General features: G+C 39.4%; 1 protein-coding gene across 2 annotated transcripts in view; it reads left to right on the forward strand.

The window, feature by feature from the left end:
- The window catches only part of ANK3 (ankyrin 3), a 387,324-nt gene that overhangs the window by 265,102 nt on the left and 105,530 nt on the right, over positions 1–16,692 (forward strand). For both annotated transcript variants that reach the window (XM_026651166.2, XM_026651165.1), the window contains 5 exons: positions 5,559–5,657; positions 5,758–5,856; positions 6,689–6,784; positions 12,737–12,809; positions 13,004–13,066. In XM_026651166.2, the coding sequence (XP_026506951.1) occupies positions 5,559–5,657; positions 5,758–5,856; positions 6,689–6,784; positions 12,737–12,809; positions 13,004–13,066 (430 nt within the window). The remainder of the gene's footprint in view (positions 1–5,558; positions 5,658–5,757; positions 5,857–6,688; positions 6,785–12,736; positions 12,810–13,003; positions 13,067–16,692) is intronic.

Below are 16,692 nucleotides of genomic sequence, written 5' to 3' on the forward strand. Positions count from 1 at the left end.
CTTACTTCATGTCCTCTGCTCCAGACCCTGCCACAGTTAGAGCTTTAAGATGCAACTCACCATTCACAGAGGACAACATTGGAATCCCACAGCGAAAGCAGAATTTTTGTCATTTCCAGCCCCAGCAGCTTTTCTTTTCTCTGTTTGAATTGCTGGGAATGTAGGCCCTGAATCAGTAAGGTACCTGTGCCTGACTTTAGTAGCCACTGAAGTCAATTGAACCACTCCTGCTTATAGTTAGGTTTATGGTTAAGAACCTTGCTGGATCAGGACCTTAAATCTAGACTTAGTGCTTGACAGTTTTTTCCTTCAGTATTTACATTTCCAGATATATAATAACTGTGTTGATTACATATATATATTATCTTGTTTTCCTAGTACGACCATAATGCTGAACACTGACAAGAGGGTGAATGCCCTTTTGAAGTTCATTATTATTTGGCTGTTGTACAGTGGCTAGTGTTGTTTTCATGTATAATTTACAGAGCTAGCCTGAGAAAATAAAACCAAATACTGGATTGCCCAAGGGATTGGTAATGGGATTCGGAGCTTTTCTCTCAGTGTTGCCTGGTTGAAGCTAGCACAGATCATTAGTTATTGAAAATTGTTACTGTGTGCTGGCTATTGGGCCCATGTGACAAAAATTGATTGTCTCAATCTAGTTCCTGATTGGAAAGTATCCGGATAATAAAGCCAACACTAAAGTGGCAGTTATTTGTACCCTTGGTAGTATTCTTATCAAGGATTGAGAAATGATGGTGATCAACTACTCTCTTACTCCCTGAATTGGACCTTCCAGGTCAGGGCTGAGGCAAGACAGTGTGGGAAAAGTTGTACTGCCGATATACCTCTTTTGTTGCTAATAAAAAGTGTTCAGTACCTTTCACAAGCACGAAGACAAAAAATCACAATTTTATTTTTAATTAAAATAATAAGCGATTTTAGTACTAGAAGGAAAAGGGAACAGAGATATAGTGGGATGTTGGAAAGAATGCTTGAAATACTTAATCACGGTTATTTAAATATATCTTCGTTGCATATTATCTATCATATTATCAATTACTACCACAGTTTTTAGATGCATGTTAAACTGTCTACTGGCCATTGCACTAGAAATTTCCAACCCACTCCCCCGCCGCCCTCCAATAACATTAATAGTGGGCCTTTGCAAGATACTTTATGCAGTTAAACCTTGATTTAGTAAAGCACTTAAACATGCTTAAACTTAAAGATGTGCTTGTGTGCTTTGCTGAATCAAGGTCTTATTGGATTTGTGGTGTCTTGATCTAGAGGAGTTGTCAGCCTAATCAAAGACATCAGTGAAACTCTATTCAATTGTTCTGTGTTCATTTCTTAGCTCTCACTCTATCTTCAGTGTCTGACAGCAGCAGCAGAAAAAAACAGAGCAGGTTGAGAGTCAGCATGAAGAGAGAGATGCAATAATTCAAGCTGTTAGGATTTATGGTTACTACCAGGGCAAATGAAGGATATTGAAAAGATACCCACTACATAGGGCTTTTAATACTTTTCTCCTCCCAAAAAGGAGGGGGAATAGATGTATGTTTCAATACAGGGCCGCCCAGAGGATTCAGGGGGCCTGGGGCAAAGCAATTTTGGGGGCCCCTTCCATAAAAAAAAGTTGCAATACCATAGAATACTATATTCTCGTGTGGGGCCCGGGGTCTGGGGCAAATTACCCCACTTGCGCCCCCCCCCCCCCCCCCCGGGCGGCCCTGTTTCAATACCATAATATAAAATTGAAAGTCCAATATTTCTGGGTTAATTTTTGGCATGTATTCTTGCTGCTTTTGAGAAGCACTCCCTATCTGTTAGCCCCCATGTTGCTGTCCATTCTTAAACTGACTAGAAGCAATGTAATTAATTGATTACCATGAGGTGACAAAATTAGGAGCTGCATTAAAAAAATCCTGATTTTCTGGAATAAAATATTATTTACTGGTAAGTCTGCTAAGTTCCAGGAAGCTTATGCCAGTAAATATTGGTTTAACTGTAAAATCAAGACGCATCTTCATATGATGTGTCTATAGTTTAAAAATTGTTAACAAAACATGTTTAGCCTCCTGTTTATTCATCTACAATGTTCTGAGAACCCAGAATGGGGAATCCAGGTAGCAGTGAGAATTGCTTTCTTGCTCTCTACTCTTGTTTGGCTGTGTAAGCACAGAATCTGCCAGTTGGCATGATTCAGAAATCTTAACAGGATATCCATCTGCAATGAGGAAGTCAAGAAATAAATATAAATTTAGATGCCTGCCAAACTGAAAGCCATTTGTTATTGGAGTCCATTCTGTAGCTGGGAAACAGAGGATATTCTCTTTGGATCTCAGATTTAAGTAGGCATCTCGGTAATTAGTTTTAATTTTGTATTTTGACCCAACTTGATTATTGTGGACATTGTTGCCTATTGCTATGAAAGCTGCTTGCTAATGGAAAGAAACTTCATTCTAAAATGTCCAATGTATTCATTTGTGTTCCATGTTGTCTTGTCATATCATCCTATCTTTGCTGATGGCGGCACTACGTTGTATAGCACATGGAGCATGATAAGACATGACACAATATGACCACAAGGTACTGGAAACTTAAGAGAAAATCTTCCAGAGTAGCCCAGTGGTCTAATGGTGGCACAATATGCTGCCACATAGGGATCAGAGTACAGATGCAGAGTTCAGTGTTTTCCTCCCAGGCTGGCAGGTGCTGAGATTGCCACCAAGGCAGCATGCTGAACCCCAGAGGGGAGGGAGGGAGTGCCTCATGTCACTCTGCAGTGAACCCACCTCCCTTCCCCATGCTTGATAGGAAAAGCAACATTAATGGCTTTAGTGAGAGCTGTACTTGGCAGTCATTTCTGGGACACAAGATAGCTGTGCTTTGAGGCCTCCAAGGGGAAAATAATAGAAAGGAAATAAATGGGGGTGGAGGTCATTCGGAGTTCAAAAACTTCCCTCCGTTCTCTCCCCTACCCCACACATTTCAAAAGGGACAAAAAGAAAACCTTCCAGAGTTAGCACTGTACCTGGTCTCTCATTCAAATTACTAGCTAGTCAGCAGTGAGAAAAGAGCCAGCGAGAAAGAAGTAGTGTAGGTAATTGTTCTCCTAGCAGCTTACGGAGGTACAGTAGTAGGTGCCATTAAAATCTTGACATTTACCATTTGCAGTGGGTAAATTTAAAGTAGTACTTAATTAAATAGTCTACTTTGTAGTTAGACTTAGTAGTTTCTTTACATGTTACCTGATTTATGATTCACTGAAGTAAAGGCATGTAAATACATACACCGTATTTTACAGTAATTGGCACATTCCCTCAACATGTTTTAAGATAGGGCCATTGGGCACCTTTTGTTTAAAATGGACATGTTGGAGTCTAATTTAAATTGATATGAAGAAAATACTGAATCCAAATGCGGCAACCACTGAAACATACTTTCAGTGTAAACCATGCAGAGCCATTCACATCTGTATTTTTATTTTTCTTAAGAGTCATGGCTCAGTGGTCTGAACATAAGATAGGGAGCAGGAGCTCCTGAATTCCAATCCTGACTTTGGCATTCCCTTCCCAGTGCATCTGGGCAAGTCACTGAACCTCTGTGCCTCAGTTTCCTCCTTTGTAATATAGAGAGAATAATCCTAACCTATCCAACAGCCAACTGGGTTAATCTTTATAAAGTACTTTGAAAAAGTGTTCTTTTTAGTTGCCCCTCTTCTGAACTGTCCTTCATTGCAGCCCCAGTCTGATTATAATAAAGTAAGCGTATTTATTAAGGAAGAAGAGATAATGTCTTGATGCAGGCAGATAAGAAAGGAGGAGATAATTGCTTTAGGAGGTATAATCTGATCATTTCTATCACTTTGTAAGAATCCCAAGCTCTTTCAGATCAACATATATATTCTCATTATAGTAAAAGACAGAAAAAGAGTGAAGAGATGGGGCGGGGGTGAGGGGCAGCGGCTTTGGTTCTCTCTGATTTGTTCCATTTTATAGTATAACTTCACTATTTATGAAAGTATTTGTTACAATTCTTTACATGTTTCAACATGTCATTTAAATTATTTAAAATTTGAATGGTTTTTAAGGTGAGCAGCAAACAGATTGAACACTCTCTGATTCCCTGTTGCTACATTTAAGTGAGGTTTTTAAGTAGTATTTAGGATTCTGTTTCTGAGCAGTATATTTATAGAGACAGGCTTATGTTTTAGTTCTTAATTAGAACTCATGCCAAAAAATGTACATGCTTAGCTATGTTCAATTTTATAAGGTGTTTTGGACATGAGTCCAGTTTCCCTTATTTGTTTAAGCATCTCATGCCCTGACAGCTCCTGGATTTTGCTGCAGCTCTGGTGGGCATTTCTGAACTGTACATTAATAATGAAAGTCAGGTAGGAAAATAACAAGGAAAAAAATCCATATATTCATCAGTGCAAAAGTTTGCCAGGGTGTTCTGCTAACAAAACACCAGCTTCCACTGGTCTCTGAAACATAAGGCCCAGAACACATTAGGTACGGTCTACATTGCAACAAAACACCCGTGGCTGGCCTGTGTCAGCTACCCAGGTGTAACCCACATACCTTCTGGGTGTGGTCTTCTGTCCCATCTAGTGGCTCCGAGACCACTTAAAGAGAGAGAGATACAATGAGTCTGCTCTACAGCCTTAGCTAACAGGCAGTTGGCTTTTAGCTCATGTGGTAGAGGCTCATGCACTAAGCTCCAGAGGTCCTTGGCTCGATCCTGCCTGCCGACAACCAGGATCTGTCAGCGTTACACAGGCTCGGACTACAAGGTGATAAAATTGCGGTATAGCCATTTGGTCCCGGGCTCTGGGACTCTCCTCTCTCCTCCCTGCAATTTTATAGCCCCACAGCCCAAGCTCAGCAAGCCCAAGACAGTTGACATGAGCCAGCCATGGGTGTCTTATTGGAGTGTAGACATACCCTTAAAAAACTAGACTTCATGCCTGAGAACTTTACATTCACCAGCAGGCATTCTGCCTCCTGTAGGACTACTTTGTGCTGCTGAAGTCCACTCAGATCCTAGGCTGCACTTTGGCTCTTCTGGTCAGGATGGAGTTGGCAGTATATTCCATCCATTTTAATTGTTTGTTTGTATTGCAGTAGTGCCTAGAGGACCCAGTCAGGAATCAAGGCCCCACTGTGCTAGACACTGTACTCACTCACTCACTCACTCACTCTAAAAGGATAGTCCCTGCCCCAAAGAACTTGCAGTCTAAGCATAAGAGAAAACTCTGTGAAATCAGCAAGAAATGCAAGGCAGCTATCAGCTTCCCCTTATAGGTTCATTTTGGATAGGGAAGGGAAAAGGTGTGTTCTGTGGGGAGGGAAGGATAAGAAGAGGATGGAGCACATACCTGTCAAGAGATTTTTTTTTCAGGATGTTTTTCCACGTTCCAAGAAAAAAAAAAAAAACTACCTGGGGCTTTGCAGTTTTATATTCAGTTTATTGTCAGTAAATGCATAGAGCTGTTCACATATGGTAATTGCTTATGTTCATATATTTCTTCTTTTTAAAAAACATTCCAGATGGGATACACTCCATTACATGTTGGCTGCCACTATGGAAACATAAAGATTGTTAATTTCCTTCTGCAACACTTTGCTAAAGTTAATGCCAAAACAAAGGTGAGGTTTTCTCTTCCCTTCACTTGTTTTATTTTGTTTAAAAAAACAAAACCCTCTCCTCAGAACACTGCAAACTCTTCTGTTTTTCTATCCTTGGCAGAATGGGTACACCCCTCTACACCAGGCTGCTCAGCAGGGACACACCCATATCATTAACGTCTTGCTCCAGAATGGCGCATCGCCCAATGAACTCACTGTGGTAAGGGACAAGAGAAAAACACATTGTGGGTGGCTTCTTTTCTAGCATGTCAATGCTTTCCCTACAGTAAAAAGTGCTGTGCCACTACATCTCAACAATGGAAATGTAGAAGAATAGGGGGAGGGGAGAGAGTGTGAATCAAACAGCACAGCCAGCCTGTTATCTCAGCTATGAGACATAGCCACCTTAGTGCTCTACTTTTCCTGAAACAGCAACGACTTTAAAATGCATTCATAAGAGAATATAGTGAGGCTTGTCAGAATTCAATTTTTATTTCGACGGATAATATAGATGTTTATTATTGAGCATTTTTCCCTATTTTAATCAATTTAAATTTTCACAGTTACAAGAAATTATGGGGGTTGCAGCCATGAAAATTATTTAATGACAGTAAACGTTGAGATTCAAAATGTTAAAGCTTTATAACCATTAAAATACAAATTGTCAACATCACATGTCAAAATATACAAAGTAAATATCCTTAAATTGAAGTCTATGAAGTCCTCAGGCAGCATTTTTCTTACTTTGCCTCTCTTTAAATTTCATTATTATTGATGGAAATTGTTTTTCATCTGTTTGTGTCTGTGTGGTTAAATCGATGTTTTCCAACATTTACTGATAAAAATTTAATCTTTCCATCGTACTGGTTATTTCTCTCCTTGCTATTTATGTAAACAGTTAAATGCCTAACGTTACATGTCCTGCTGCCAGAATTTTTTTTGTGTTGACTTATAAACATTTTCTGAAGTAAATTTTTATTGAATTTATCACTTGTTCTTATAGTTAAGCATTGTTAATGAATATCCATTTTTATAAATATTTCAATTCTCAGAATGGGAACACTGCCCTGGCCATTGCTAAACGACTTGGCTACATTTCAGTTGTTGACACATTGAAGATAGTGACAGAAGAGACCATGACTACAATTGTAAGTATAGTATATTTCAATAATGAGCGTCAGACTCTTTCTTAATCTACAAAGTTCTACAAACTTGATATTTAGCTTTGTTGATAGATACCTGCTGGCACTGCAATCTGATTGTTAAAGGTGGCTATACATACTGTTAGCAATATAACATCCATATGCAGTCAAATATAAAAAAGAATATAATATTTACAGCAAATTTATGAAAAAAGTGTTAAAATTCAGGTAATAAATATCACCAGAATGTATTGCAAAAACCAAACTGAAATTACACAGTATAAATAACCAGGGGCCCAATCCTTCAACTAGATCTGCATGGGTGAAGTGTCCTTCCTGTGGCGATCTAATTGCAAGCTTGGGGCCTCGGTGAGGTAACTTTCCTCATACGGCTTTGCAAACGAGCAGAAACTAACATAGATCTCCCCTCTTCTTAAGAGACCCAGTTCTGAATACCTGCAGTGATTCACTCTCACCCACTAGTACCTTCAAGTAGTAGCACATAAAATATACTGTTATAGGGGCTTGCAAATGTCATGATTGTATTTAGTTTAAAAGCAGTTCTTCCAAACTGACAAAATTGGCTGGAACACCACTAGAAGTGTTTGTACTGTAATTATGGGCTGCTTCTTGAAGGCAATTACAAGATTAAGTCCCAGTATTATCTGTTAGATGTTAAAGGGACACCATCAATTTAAAAATCTCATTTCTGTTTGAAAGCATCTTACTGTTGTTTCAGGTAACAGTGCCAGTGACCATAACTGAAAAAGATTAGAGTGAAACATACTGCTCAGTTGTTTTCAGCTCAGTTACATTTGACAGCACTTCGTCTTTAATCGGGCTTTCTGTTTCTCTTTTAGTCAGTTAGTTAGTTTCTCCTGTTGTTTGTGTGGATCTTTTGTACAGCAACAGGAGAGAGACACAAATATTTTTAATAAGAGGAAAGTTTGATTGTAAAAGCATAAAAATTGGCAAGGGATTCAGAGGCAGGCATAAAAATGACATTGAGCTCATATTTTGAAACTGACTACATTTCAAGTTGATGGTGTCCCCTTAAAAAGAAGACATCTAGGCCCTGGCCCTGCAAACATGCATCTGCATAACTTTACTCATGTCAGTATTCCTACTGAAGTAAATGGGTATAGTCACATGAGTGAAGTTACATACATAGACAAGTGTTTGCAGAGTCAACGCCCTGCCATATTAATTTTATAACAAACCACAAAATGTTTGAAATAGATACTTAAGGCTCACTCTATGAACAGGCCCAGTGCTGCCATTGTCTGATTTATTATCACATGCTACATTCTCTCTAAAGCAAGCCATTTCAGATTAAGCCAGTTTGAATGCCTTTGAATTTAGAAACACTTTTGACTCAGCAACAGGTGATCACTTGTTTGACAACTTTAATCCAGTTAAATTTACAACTTTCCAGATTTAGCACTGACTACAAATAGTTGTTAAATTCGTGTTGTAAATTAAGGGAAGCTGGAATTTACTGATATGTAAGGAACACTTTTAAAATGCTTACGCACACCAGCCTCAAAAGGAGGAGATATCTAAATCTGGCAGTATAAGTAAGGTGAACCCATTAGAAATAATGCTAATGCCTCAAATATATTTTGTCTGACAGGAAACCTGTTTTTCACCTTTGCTGGTGACCAGTTCCTAGACCCAGACCTTATAATTTAGAGTGTATGTATATAACTCCTTGCACGACATCCATACATGCATTCTGCAATAATAGTGATGACCAATGTGACACCGGCTGTTGTTTGAGAGCTCACATGACATTCTTTGGTGAACTTGAATGCATGTACCAGACACAGGAGATTCCTGTATTCTCTCTGCACTCCCTTTTTGCCCCTTGCCAGTTGGCACTAAGAGGTTCCTGGGTCACAGGCATGTTCTCCCGATCTTGCTCACTGCTTAATAGTGTGATGACAATATCTTATGACAGTGGTCACCAACCCGTCGATCGCGATTGACTGGTGACTCTCCCAGTTGATCGTGATCTCCGGTGGTGTAGTGGGGCTGCCGCTAAGGCAGGCTCCTTGCCTGCTGTGGCCCCACGCTGCTCCCAGAAGCAGCCAGCACGCTCCCGTGGCCCCAGAGGGGAGGGGGTCTCCGTGTGCTGCTCTTGCCTGCAAGCACCACCCCACAGCTCCCATTGGCCGGGAACAGGGAACTGTGGCCAATGGGAGCTTTGGGAGTGGTGCGTGCAGAGAGGGGCAGCGCGCAGAGCCACGTGCCTCCTGACCCCCCTCCCAGGGGCCGCACTGCTGTGTTGGCCCCTTCCGGGGATAAGTGCCACCCGGCAGGAGGCCACATCCCAGCCCTGAGCCCCCTCCAAGAGCCAGCACCCCATACCGCCTCCTGCACCCCGAACCCCCTTCTGCACCCCAAGTCCCTGCCCCAGCCCTGACCCCCCCTCCCCAGCCCTGACCTCCCTCCCAGAGCCAGCACTCTGCACCCCCTCCTGCAGCCCAACACTCTGCTCCAGCCCAGAGCCCCCTCCTGCACCCAAACACCCTCCCAGAGCTTGCATCCCTCACTGCCTCCTACACCCCAACCCTGCCCCAGGCTCAGCCCAGAGCCTCCTCCCACACTGCGAACCCCTTGACCCCAGTCCAGAGCCTGCACCCCCTCCTGAACCCCAACCCTCTGCCCCAACCCAGTGAAAGTGAGTGAGGGTGGGGGAGAGCGAGCAATGGAGTGTGGGGGGGATGGAGTGAGCGGGGTGGGGCTTTGGGGAAGGGGCAGGGTTGATCATGGGTTGCCCTTAAATTCAAAACGTGATCTTGGGCATAAAAAGGTTGGAGACCACTGTCTTACGATGTCACTGACCCTTGTTAACCAATCTTCTCTTATTGTCTTTTGGCTATGGATCCATACCTACATAAATTGATATTGTTGGGATGATAAACACCAACATTCATTTGTACCTCCTATTTTTGTCTTAGTAAAGGAAGTGGATAATTGTTCCCATATTTTTTTCTTTTTCAACTGATGGCTGCTGAACAAAGTTATCAAAAGAAGCGATACTGAGATATCTTGTGCAGATATTTGTTGAAACGCAAGCAGCACAACATGTTTTGAATTATCACATAAATCCTCTTCGTAGCTACAAAGGGTCAGATCGTGAGATAATGATCTGCCTTGGTAAGGGGGAGTGTGCAGTTGCACTGTCCCTGGAGCCCAGAAGGGAGATTGTGACTCTGCTCATCCAGAGAGTGAGTAATCTGCTCTGGGTACTTACCTGGCACAGTTATGCCACCCAGCATGTGGGGAGATGGAGCCAAAACTTTGCCCAGTCCCCACTCTGTTCTGGCTACCCCCACCTCTCTCTCTCACAGGGAGGATAATGTAGTGGCTTGTGCAGATCGCACCCATGCAGCTATTCATGACATGGAGAGCCAGTAAGCCACCAGGCTAGCTGGGCACAATCTGCACCAAAGAAAAACCATTTAAAGCAAGTGAATATTGGTTCCAAAAACATGGCTAATTTCTTTCTTGATTTTTTTTCTAAAACTACTGTTTAAAGCAAAACAAAGTAGGAAACAAACATCTTCCTTGTTTTTTGAGCACACTGCAGACAGAAAACTGTTAATATTCACCTCTCAGAATTGTGGTGTCATCAGCTTACTTGTGAGTGGCCTGTTAGCAAGGCTATTGGTTGATATATAGAAGACATTCAGGATCAAAAGCTGGCTTTTATCTTTGTTACTTCATGTGCGCTTTCCCTCTTGTCACTTCCATAGCTGTGTTCTATAATTCATTAGCTTATATAAATCCTATATTGCTCTGTCTTAAAATGTGCTAACAAGATAAACTTCAAAACAAAGAAATATTGTTAGTTATGCTAGATAATAAGCACCAATCACCACTGCTTCTAGATCTTTTTGGCACCTCTCTTCATACCTTCTCTAAAAGTTACTTATCTCTAGGGAGATTCTAAAATATTTTTCTACAACGGGAACAAGGCTTATTGAACAGCTGACACCATAAAAAAGAGTTGTAGGAGAGCAGCATAAACAGGAATTTGTTATCCCAAGCTCAGGCTTGTAGAGATCTAGATAATTGTAGGTCAAGTATATTCACTGTTGCACACTGAGAACTCCAAATACAGGAGGCTCATTCTTAGCCTGTACAACTAATCAACTAGTTGGGTTCATGTCACATAGGTAGGAAGGTATATTATTTAATATGTGCTATAAGTAGAGAAAAGTTGCATTACATCTTATTGTGAATTAGACTACAAGGAATGTGAGGTACAAAAAGGACTGTACAGCCCAAAATGCCTTCTAGGTTAGACACAGCTCTAGTCACAGAAGCCCAGAGAATAGTTTTCATTAAAATCAAGATGTTGGTAATCAGTCACCAACATGGTATGGTGCATTTTAGACTCTTGGCACTTTGAGATGGAATCTGAATTACTGAGGGCATTATAGTCTCATGTCAAGTAGTCATCTAATTTAAAGATCTTTTGAGGATATTCGGCCAAATCTATCCCATCAGTTGTTCGATTTAAGGTGGTACAAAGGGTGAATATGGGTTACTGTATTGTGATTTTTACACATACTGTAATAAAACTCTAATAATGACTGAACAAATTCTGTGTGTGATCTTTGATCTATTCAATTCAGTCTGTATAGACATGGCTGGGGTAAAATCTTTGAACATGCATTGGCAGAACCTTCTCAAGCTGGTAGTTTAACTAAAAGGTGCTAGAAATGCTTAAATAATTCCCACAGAACAAAATGAGTGTAAGGTCTTTAATAAGTTCTAAGCATATCAAATGAGGACAGGAGCCAAACAGACGTAAACTTGCCACAGAATTATTTATGAAGCCAGACAAAAATAAAGTATATAAAGGTAGATGTGGAATGACAAGCTTAAAAGTTTGGATCAAAGACCACAACCAGAATCTTTTCAGTCATTTTTCCTCCTAAAACTTTGTTAATCATTTTTTAACTTTGTGTCTGATGACGGGGAAATAACAGTGGTAGAATAAGAGGAAACACAAATGTGGGCATATATTTGAATACCACTGAGCATCCTGGCTTGGATACAGCTATACCAAACCTGTACAGATTTTTCTGTAGGATCCAAAACATCATTAGTGCTTGACTGCTCTCTTACTTCAAAGTTTGTGGTTCCTTTTGGGTTTCAATATCCCCTTTTTTTTATTAAACCAGCAGGTCAGCTCTGAGGTATCTTGTCATATCTAGCTACTTTAAATGAAGATTTCAGGCATGCAAACTCAGTTTTCCCCAAATCTTATACTGCTCCCTGAACCTGAATGAGAATAAATGACAGAAGTAAAAATCAACCATCTGAATGCATTCTGTGCAAAATTTTCTGATGAGTATCATAGATAACCATAATATTATTACAGTTGTCACTATGGAAAATATAGGCAGTTCAAGGTAAGGTATGTATTTAAAAATATTGCAGAGAAAATTAGTTCCAAAATCACAAAATACTTCTGATGCAGGAAGAAGGAAACTTCACGCAGCAGAAAGGGACTTAATAGTTTAGGGCTAGATTGTGCTACTCTTGCTCCCATTAAAGTCAATGGGACTGTAGACAGAGTAAGGTACTACTTTAGGCTCCTATTTTTTAAAAATCTTGGTCTTAAATTCTTTCAGTGTACTTGTTTCTTTTAGGTGATACGATCATCTTTTGGGTCCTCAGAGCATCCTATCTGCTGTATGAGATTAAATATAGTTACATATATTGATATAATATTAGGTAGTTTTATTATTTGAATATACTGTACTTCATAATTCTATGCAGCTACATGTTGAAACTGCAGAAAATAAAATAAAGGCTTATTCTGCTAATTTTAGATCATAAATGTGGCCTGTCATGTATTTTTACTTATAAATGTAACAATAAATTGATGTTTTTCTGTTGAAAATATCTGGACTTTGAAATGATCTTATTGTTTAACAGACTGTAACAGAAAAGCATAAAATGAATGTACCAGAAACTATGAATGAAGTTCTTGACATGTCTGATGATGAAGGTATGCAAAAAAGGAAATTTTTATTTACTTTTAAAATTCTATTTGTTGTATCATAATTGTTTGTTAAATTCTTCCCCCCGCCCCATTGGATAATCATTGTTGCAAAAAACATTTATTAGTTATGACATTACATTGTTTTGTTGACATATCAATGTTCTACATATTTACTTATATTGTTTACTTAAATCATGCAGTTCGTAAAGTCTACACCCCTGAAATTCTCAGTGATGGTGAATATATGTCAGATGTTGAAGAAGGTATTTGTGCATTTTTGTATTGCAGTGATATTTAACTTCAACATTTTCATTTTAGTTTCTAACTTTAGAAATAATCTTTTTTTTCCACTAACTTTTCTTATTACCCTACTAGCAAGAATCAGTACGTTAGACCAGAGTACTTCAGAAAATTGTTTGATTTACTGCTAACATGCTAATTTTGCTCAGATCTTTTGCTTCGCTATTTTAAAATCAAATTGCCACTAATTCCCTGGAATATTCTTTCTGCTGCTGCTGCTTCATAAATAGAGAGTTGTTTTAGTATTTTATTTTAAAAACTAAATATTTGCCAAAGAGATAAATATACACATTCTTGGGAAGAAACAACTGACAATAGGAGATAACTTCTGAAAGGATAGGGTATAAATTTTACATTTCTAATGTCTACCCTCCACTATAAAGTGAATTCTGGGATTATTCATTTGATAGTGAGGACCTACCCTGATCAAAGGAGATTTCAGAGTAAAAATCCCAATCATCATTTAGTGTAATGTCACATAAGTGCAAGTTCTATTTGCACTGAATAAGATACTGTATTGTACTTAAAAGAAGACGACTCCCATTTTGGTAGGACCACAGCAAGTGCAGTAATTGGGAATGGTGAGCATTACTGCCAATACAGTGCTAGACTCAGACACATAGCTGTGCCACCCTAAGAAGAGCCCTGAGAAGGTACTGTGGCTCAGAGAAGGCCTAATTAATCAGGATTTTTGTAGTGAACTCTATAGGGGCTGGAATAGAGCCCATTGGTCTTCAACACCATCTATGTGGGGATTTTGAGCCACTGAACCATTCCAGTGGTTTGTGGTCCCAATCACCCCCTCTATTCTGGCCTGTTCATGGCTAGCAGAGAGACGTCTTCCACAGTACCCAGATTATTTTCTTGGCGGGTTAATAGAATGCAACCAGAAGGGACCAAAACAATGCCATTCCTGAAAGTCTGTTGTTGATGGGGGTTTTGGTTTTTAAATGTTCCGAACTGAAGGAAGCTGTCTAGCTCCGTGAGCCATGTAGTTTTACAGCTGGGTAAAGTTTCAGGAGTTTGATTATTCACACTTGTGTGAAGCCAGATCTTTGGATAGAAATAAGAATATTCTCCTCTGTTCAGAAGCCCACCTGGAGGCTTCTTCACCTGCTTTCTCACTCCATCTGTACAGCCACAGAGTTTAACAGGTGCAGAGAGTCTTGCTCTTTGTGCTTGGATGAATTTCTTCATCAAGCTGCAAATACCATAGCACCACAGAGAGACCATAATCAAAAATCAAACAGAGTTTCTGAAATTATGAAGAAAGAAATGACAGTATTTTGTACGCTTCCCATTAGCTTGCATGATAGCTATAACTTCTCCCAATGTAGTAGTAGCTACTATAGCAGTGGTCTCAATTTTCCTCTCAGACTCTTTATTTAGACTTTTCTGATTCCATGTGTTGTGATGTTTATTTTTACTTTCTTTTATAGTATTTTAAACTTTAGAAAATAAGGTCATTTTAGCCAGTCACCATGTTGAAATAATGTTAATTTATGTGCTGAGGCTTTTTTTTTTTTTTAATTTCCACCAAGATGTTCCCATTATTATAACTCCAAGTGGATAACAATGTTGTTATCCATTTGTGGTTAAAAATAAAAGTTTTAGACTATCATTTAGATTTGTACTCTTCACATTCCAATGCAAAATTAGTGTAGCTGACCTGAAGATCAGTATTACTCAAGAAAGAAATAATATTTTGTTGTATTACAGTGCTAGAATAAAGACTGATGCAGTATTTGAGAAATGTTCAAATATGAAATGATAGTCTCAGAATTTGACTGAAAATGTTGCTTTTATTAATGTATTGCAGCATCTGCAAAGACAAGATGCAAAGTTTGAACAGACTCACAGTAATAGCCTTGAGGTCTGTGGAAAGCTGAAAAGTTTACTAACAATTATTTTTAAAAGGCCAATTTAAAAATATAAATTATATTATGAATGCCTCTAATAGTAAATAGATTATGAAACAATTTAGATAGAGGAAGCAATCAGTTTGATATATAATGAACCCAAGACATATAGTTTTCAGACTTTATCTCTGTGAATAGGATTTCAGATTAATAAATAGGTATTTTATTAACCCATATGATGCATTCAAAGTTGCAGAGTCTGTGTGTGTGTGTGTGTGTGTGTGTGAGAGAGAGAGAGAGAGAGAGAGAGATTATGATGGATTCTAGACATCTTTTTTTTCTTTTAGATTGCAGACTCTTCAGGAGAGGAGCTGTCTTTATTTTGTGTCTTGTTCAGCATCAAGCACACCTTTGGTGGTTAACAAATAAATAATAATAATAATAATTAATAATAAATTATGGGTTCTGATGCCCTCCCGCCATAAATCTTCAGTGCTGGCCAAGTATGTAGATGCAAAACACCCATTTAAAATCATGAGAATCAATACATACAGGGTAACAAAGACGAACTGCTACAAAGAACTTGGAATGGCCAGGTAAATAATGGCTATTGTAAACAGTCTAGTGCGACAGTTGAGAAGTGCACTAGCCTCACCTCCTGGGACCTGGTTTCAAACTGAATAAATTAAAGCAGAGAGTAGCACAAACTAATACTGCAGATCCAAACAATCCCTAACTTAATAAAGTTTGGATCATGAACCAAGATGCAAATCAGACCCATATCTAGTTACAGATGACAATGAGTTTTGGAATCTCTTACTCCCAGAGCACAATGTGCAAATACCCACATTGCAACACCCATCTTCCTAACTGGTAGTCTCCATGTTAGAGAGACAAAAGACTTGGATACACTAAGCATGTCTTCTGGGGGCAGGACTAAAGTGCATTGACAAATGTGTGGGGAAACTGTCACTTTGTTTGCCCAAATTATGTCTTGTTTCCAGTAAATGAATATTTACATGGCAGACATGTAATTCATTTTCTCCACTGAGGGCAGATTGGTTTAGGAGCAACCCAGATCACAAGGAAGGTTCTTGTTCTTCTTTTTTTTTTCCTTCCAAAGCTGGAAATGTTCCAAACCTGAGTCATACATGCTTACTTTAGAAACTGTACCCAACATGGATTAAATGCTTGTAAGCAGCTATGGTACAAAAAAAGAAGCCACCATAGTCATAGACACCTGGGTATGTCTTAATGGAAAAATTAACACTAAGCTGCTTCCCCAGATGGTAAGTATTTTACTTAAATGTAGGGAGATTCTATTCCAAGTGAAAACTAAACTTTAATGTTACTTTTAAAGAAATTTCAGATACTGTACAAGTGAAACCTGAATGTATAAGAACTAGATTTTTCCCTGAGTGTTATTGTTTGCTTCTGTGAAGGCTTTCTGTCATCTCCATATGTAGGCTTGTGATTCAAGCTCCATGAAGTTGCTTGGAGAACTAGGTTAGGATCCTGTAGCTGGTAGAGATCAAGGATGGACTTGACTCAAATTCCCAGGCAGTCATTGATGTTGAAGGACAACCTATTGTCTGCCTCAGGGCTCTAGGTAACTCCTGCCTGAGCAGCCACATCCAACAGATTGAATGCATCCTGCATGGCACCTGTCAGGATTTTAACCTTGTGGAGTAAACTAGAAGCAGGGCCGGCTCTGGCTTTTTTGCCGCCCC

This window comes from Terrapene carolina, unplaced genomic scaffold (genome assembly GCF_002925995.2).
Source record: "Terrapene carolina triunguis isolate 2854851 unplaced genomic scaffold, T_m_triunguis-2.0 Scaffold95, whole genome shotgun sequence".
NCBI lineage: Eukaryota > Metazoa > Chordata > Testudines > Emydidae > Terrapene > Terrapene triunguis.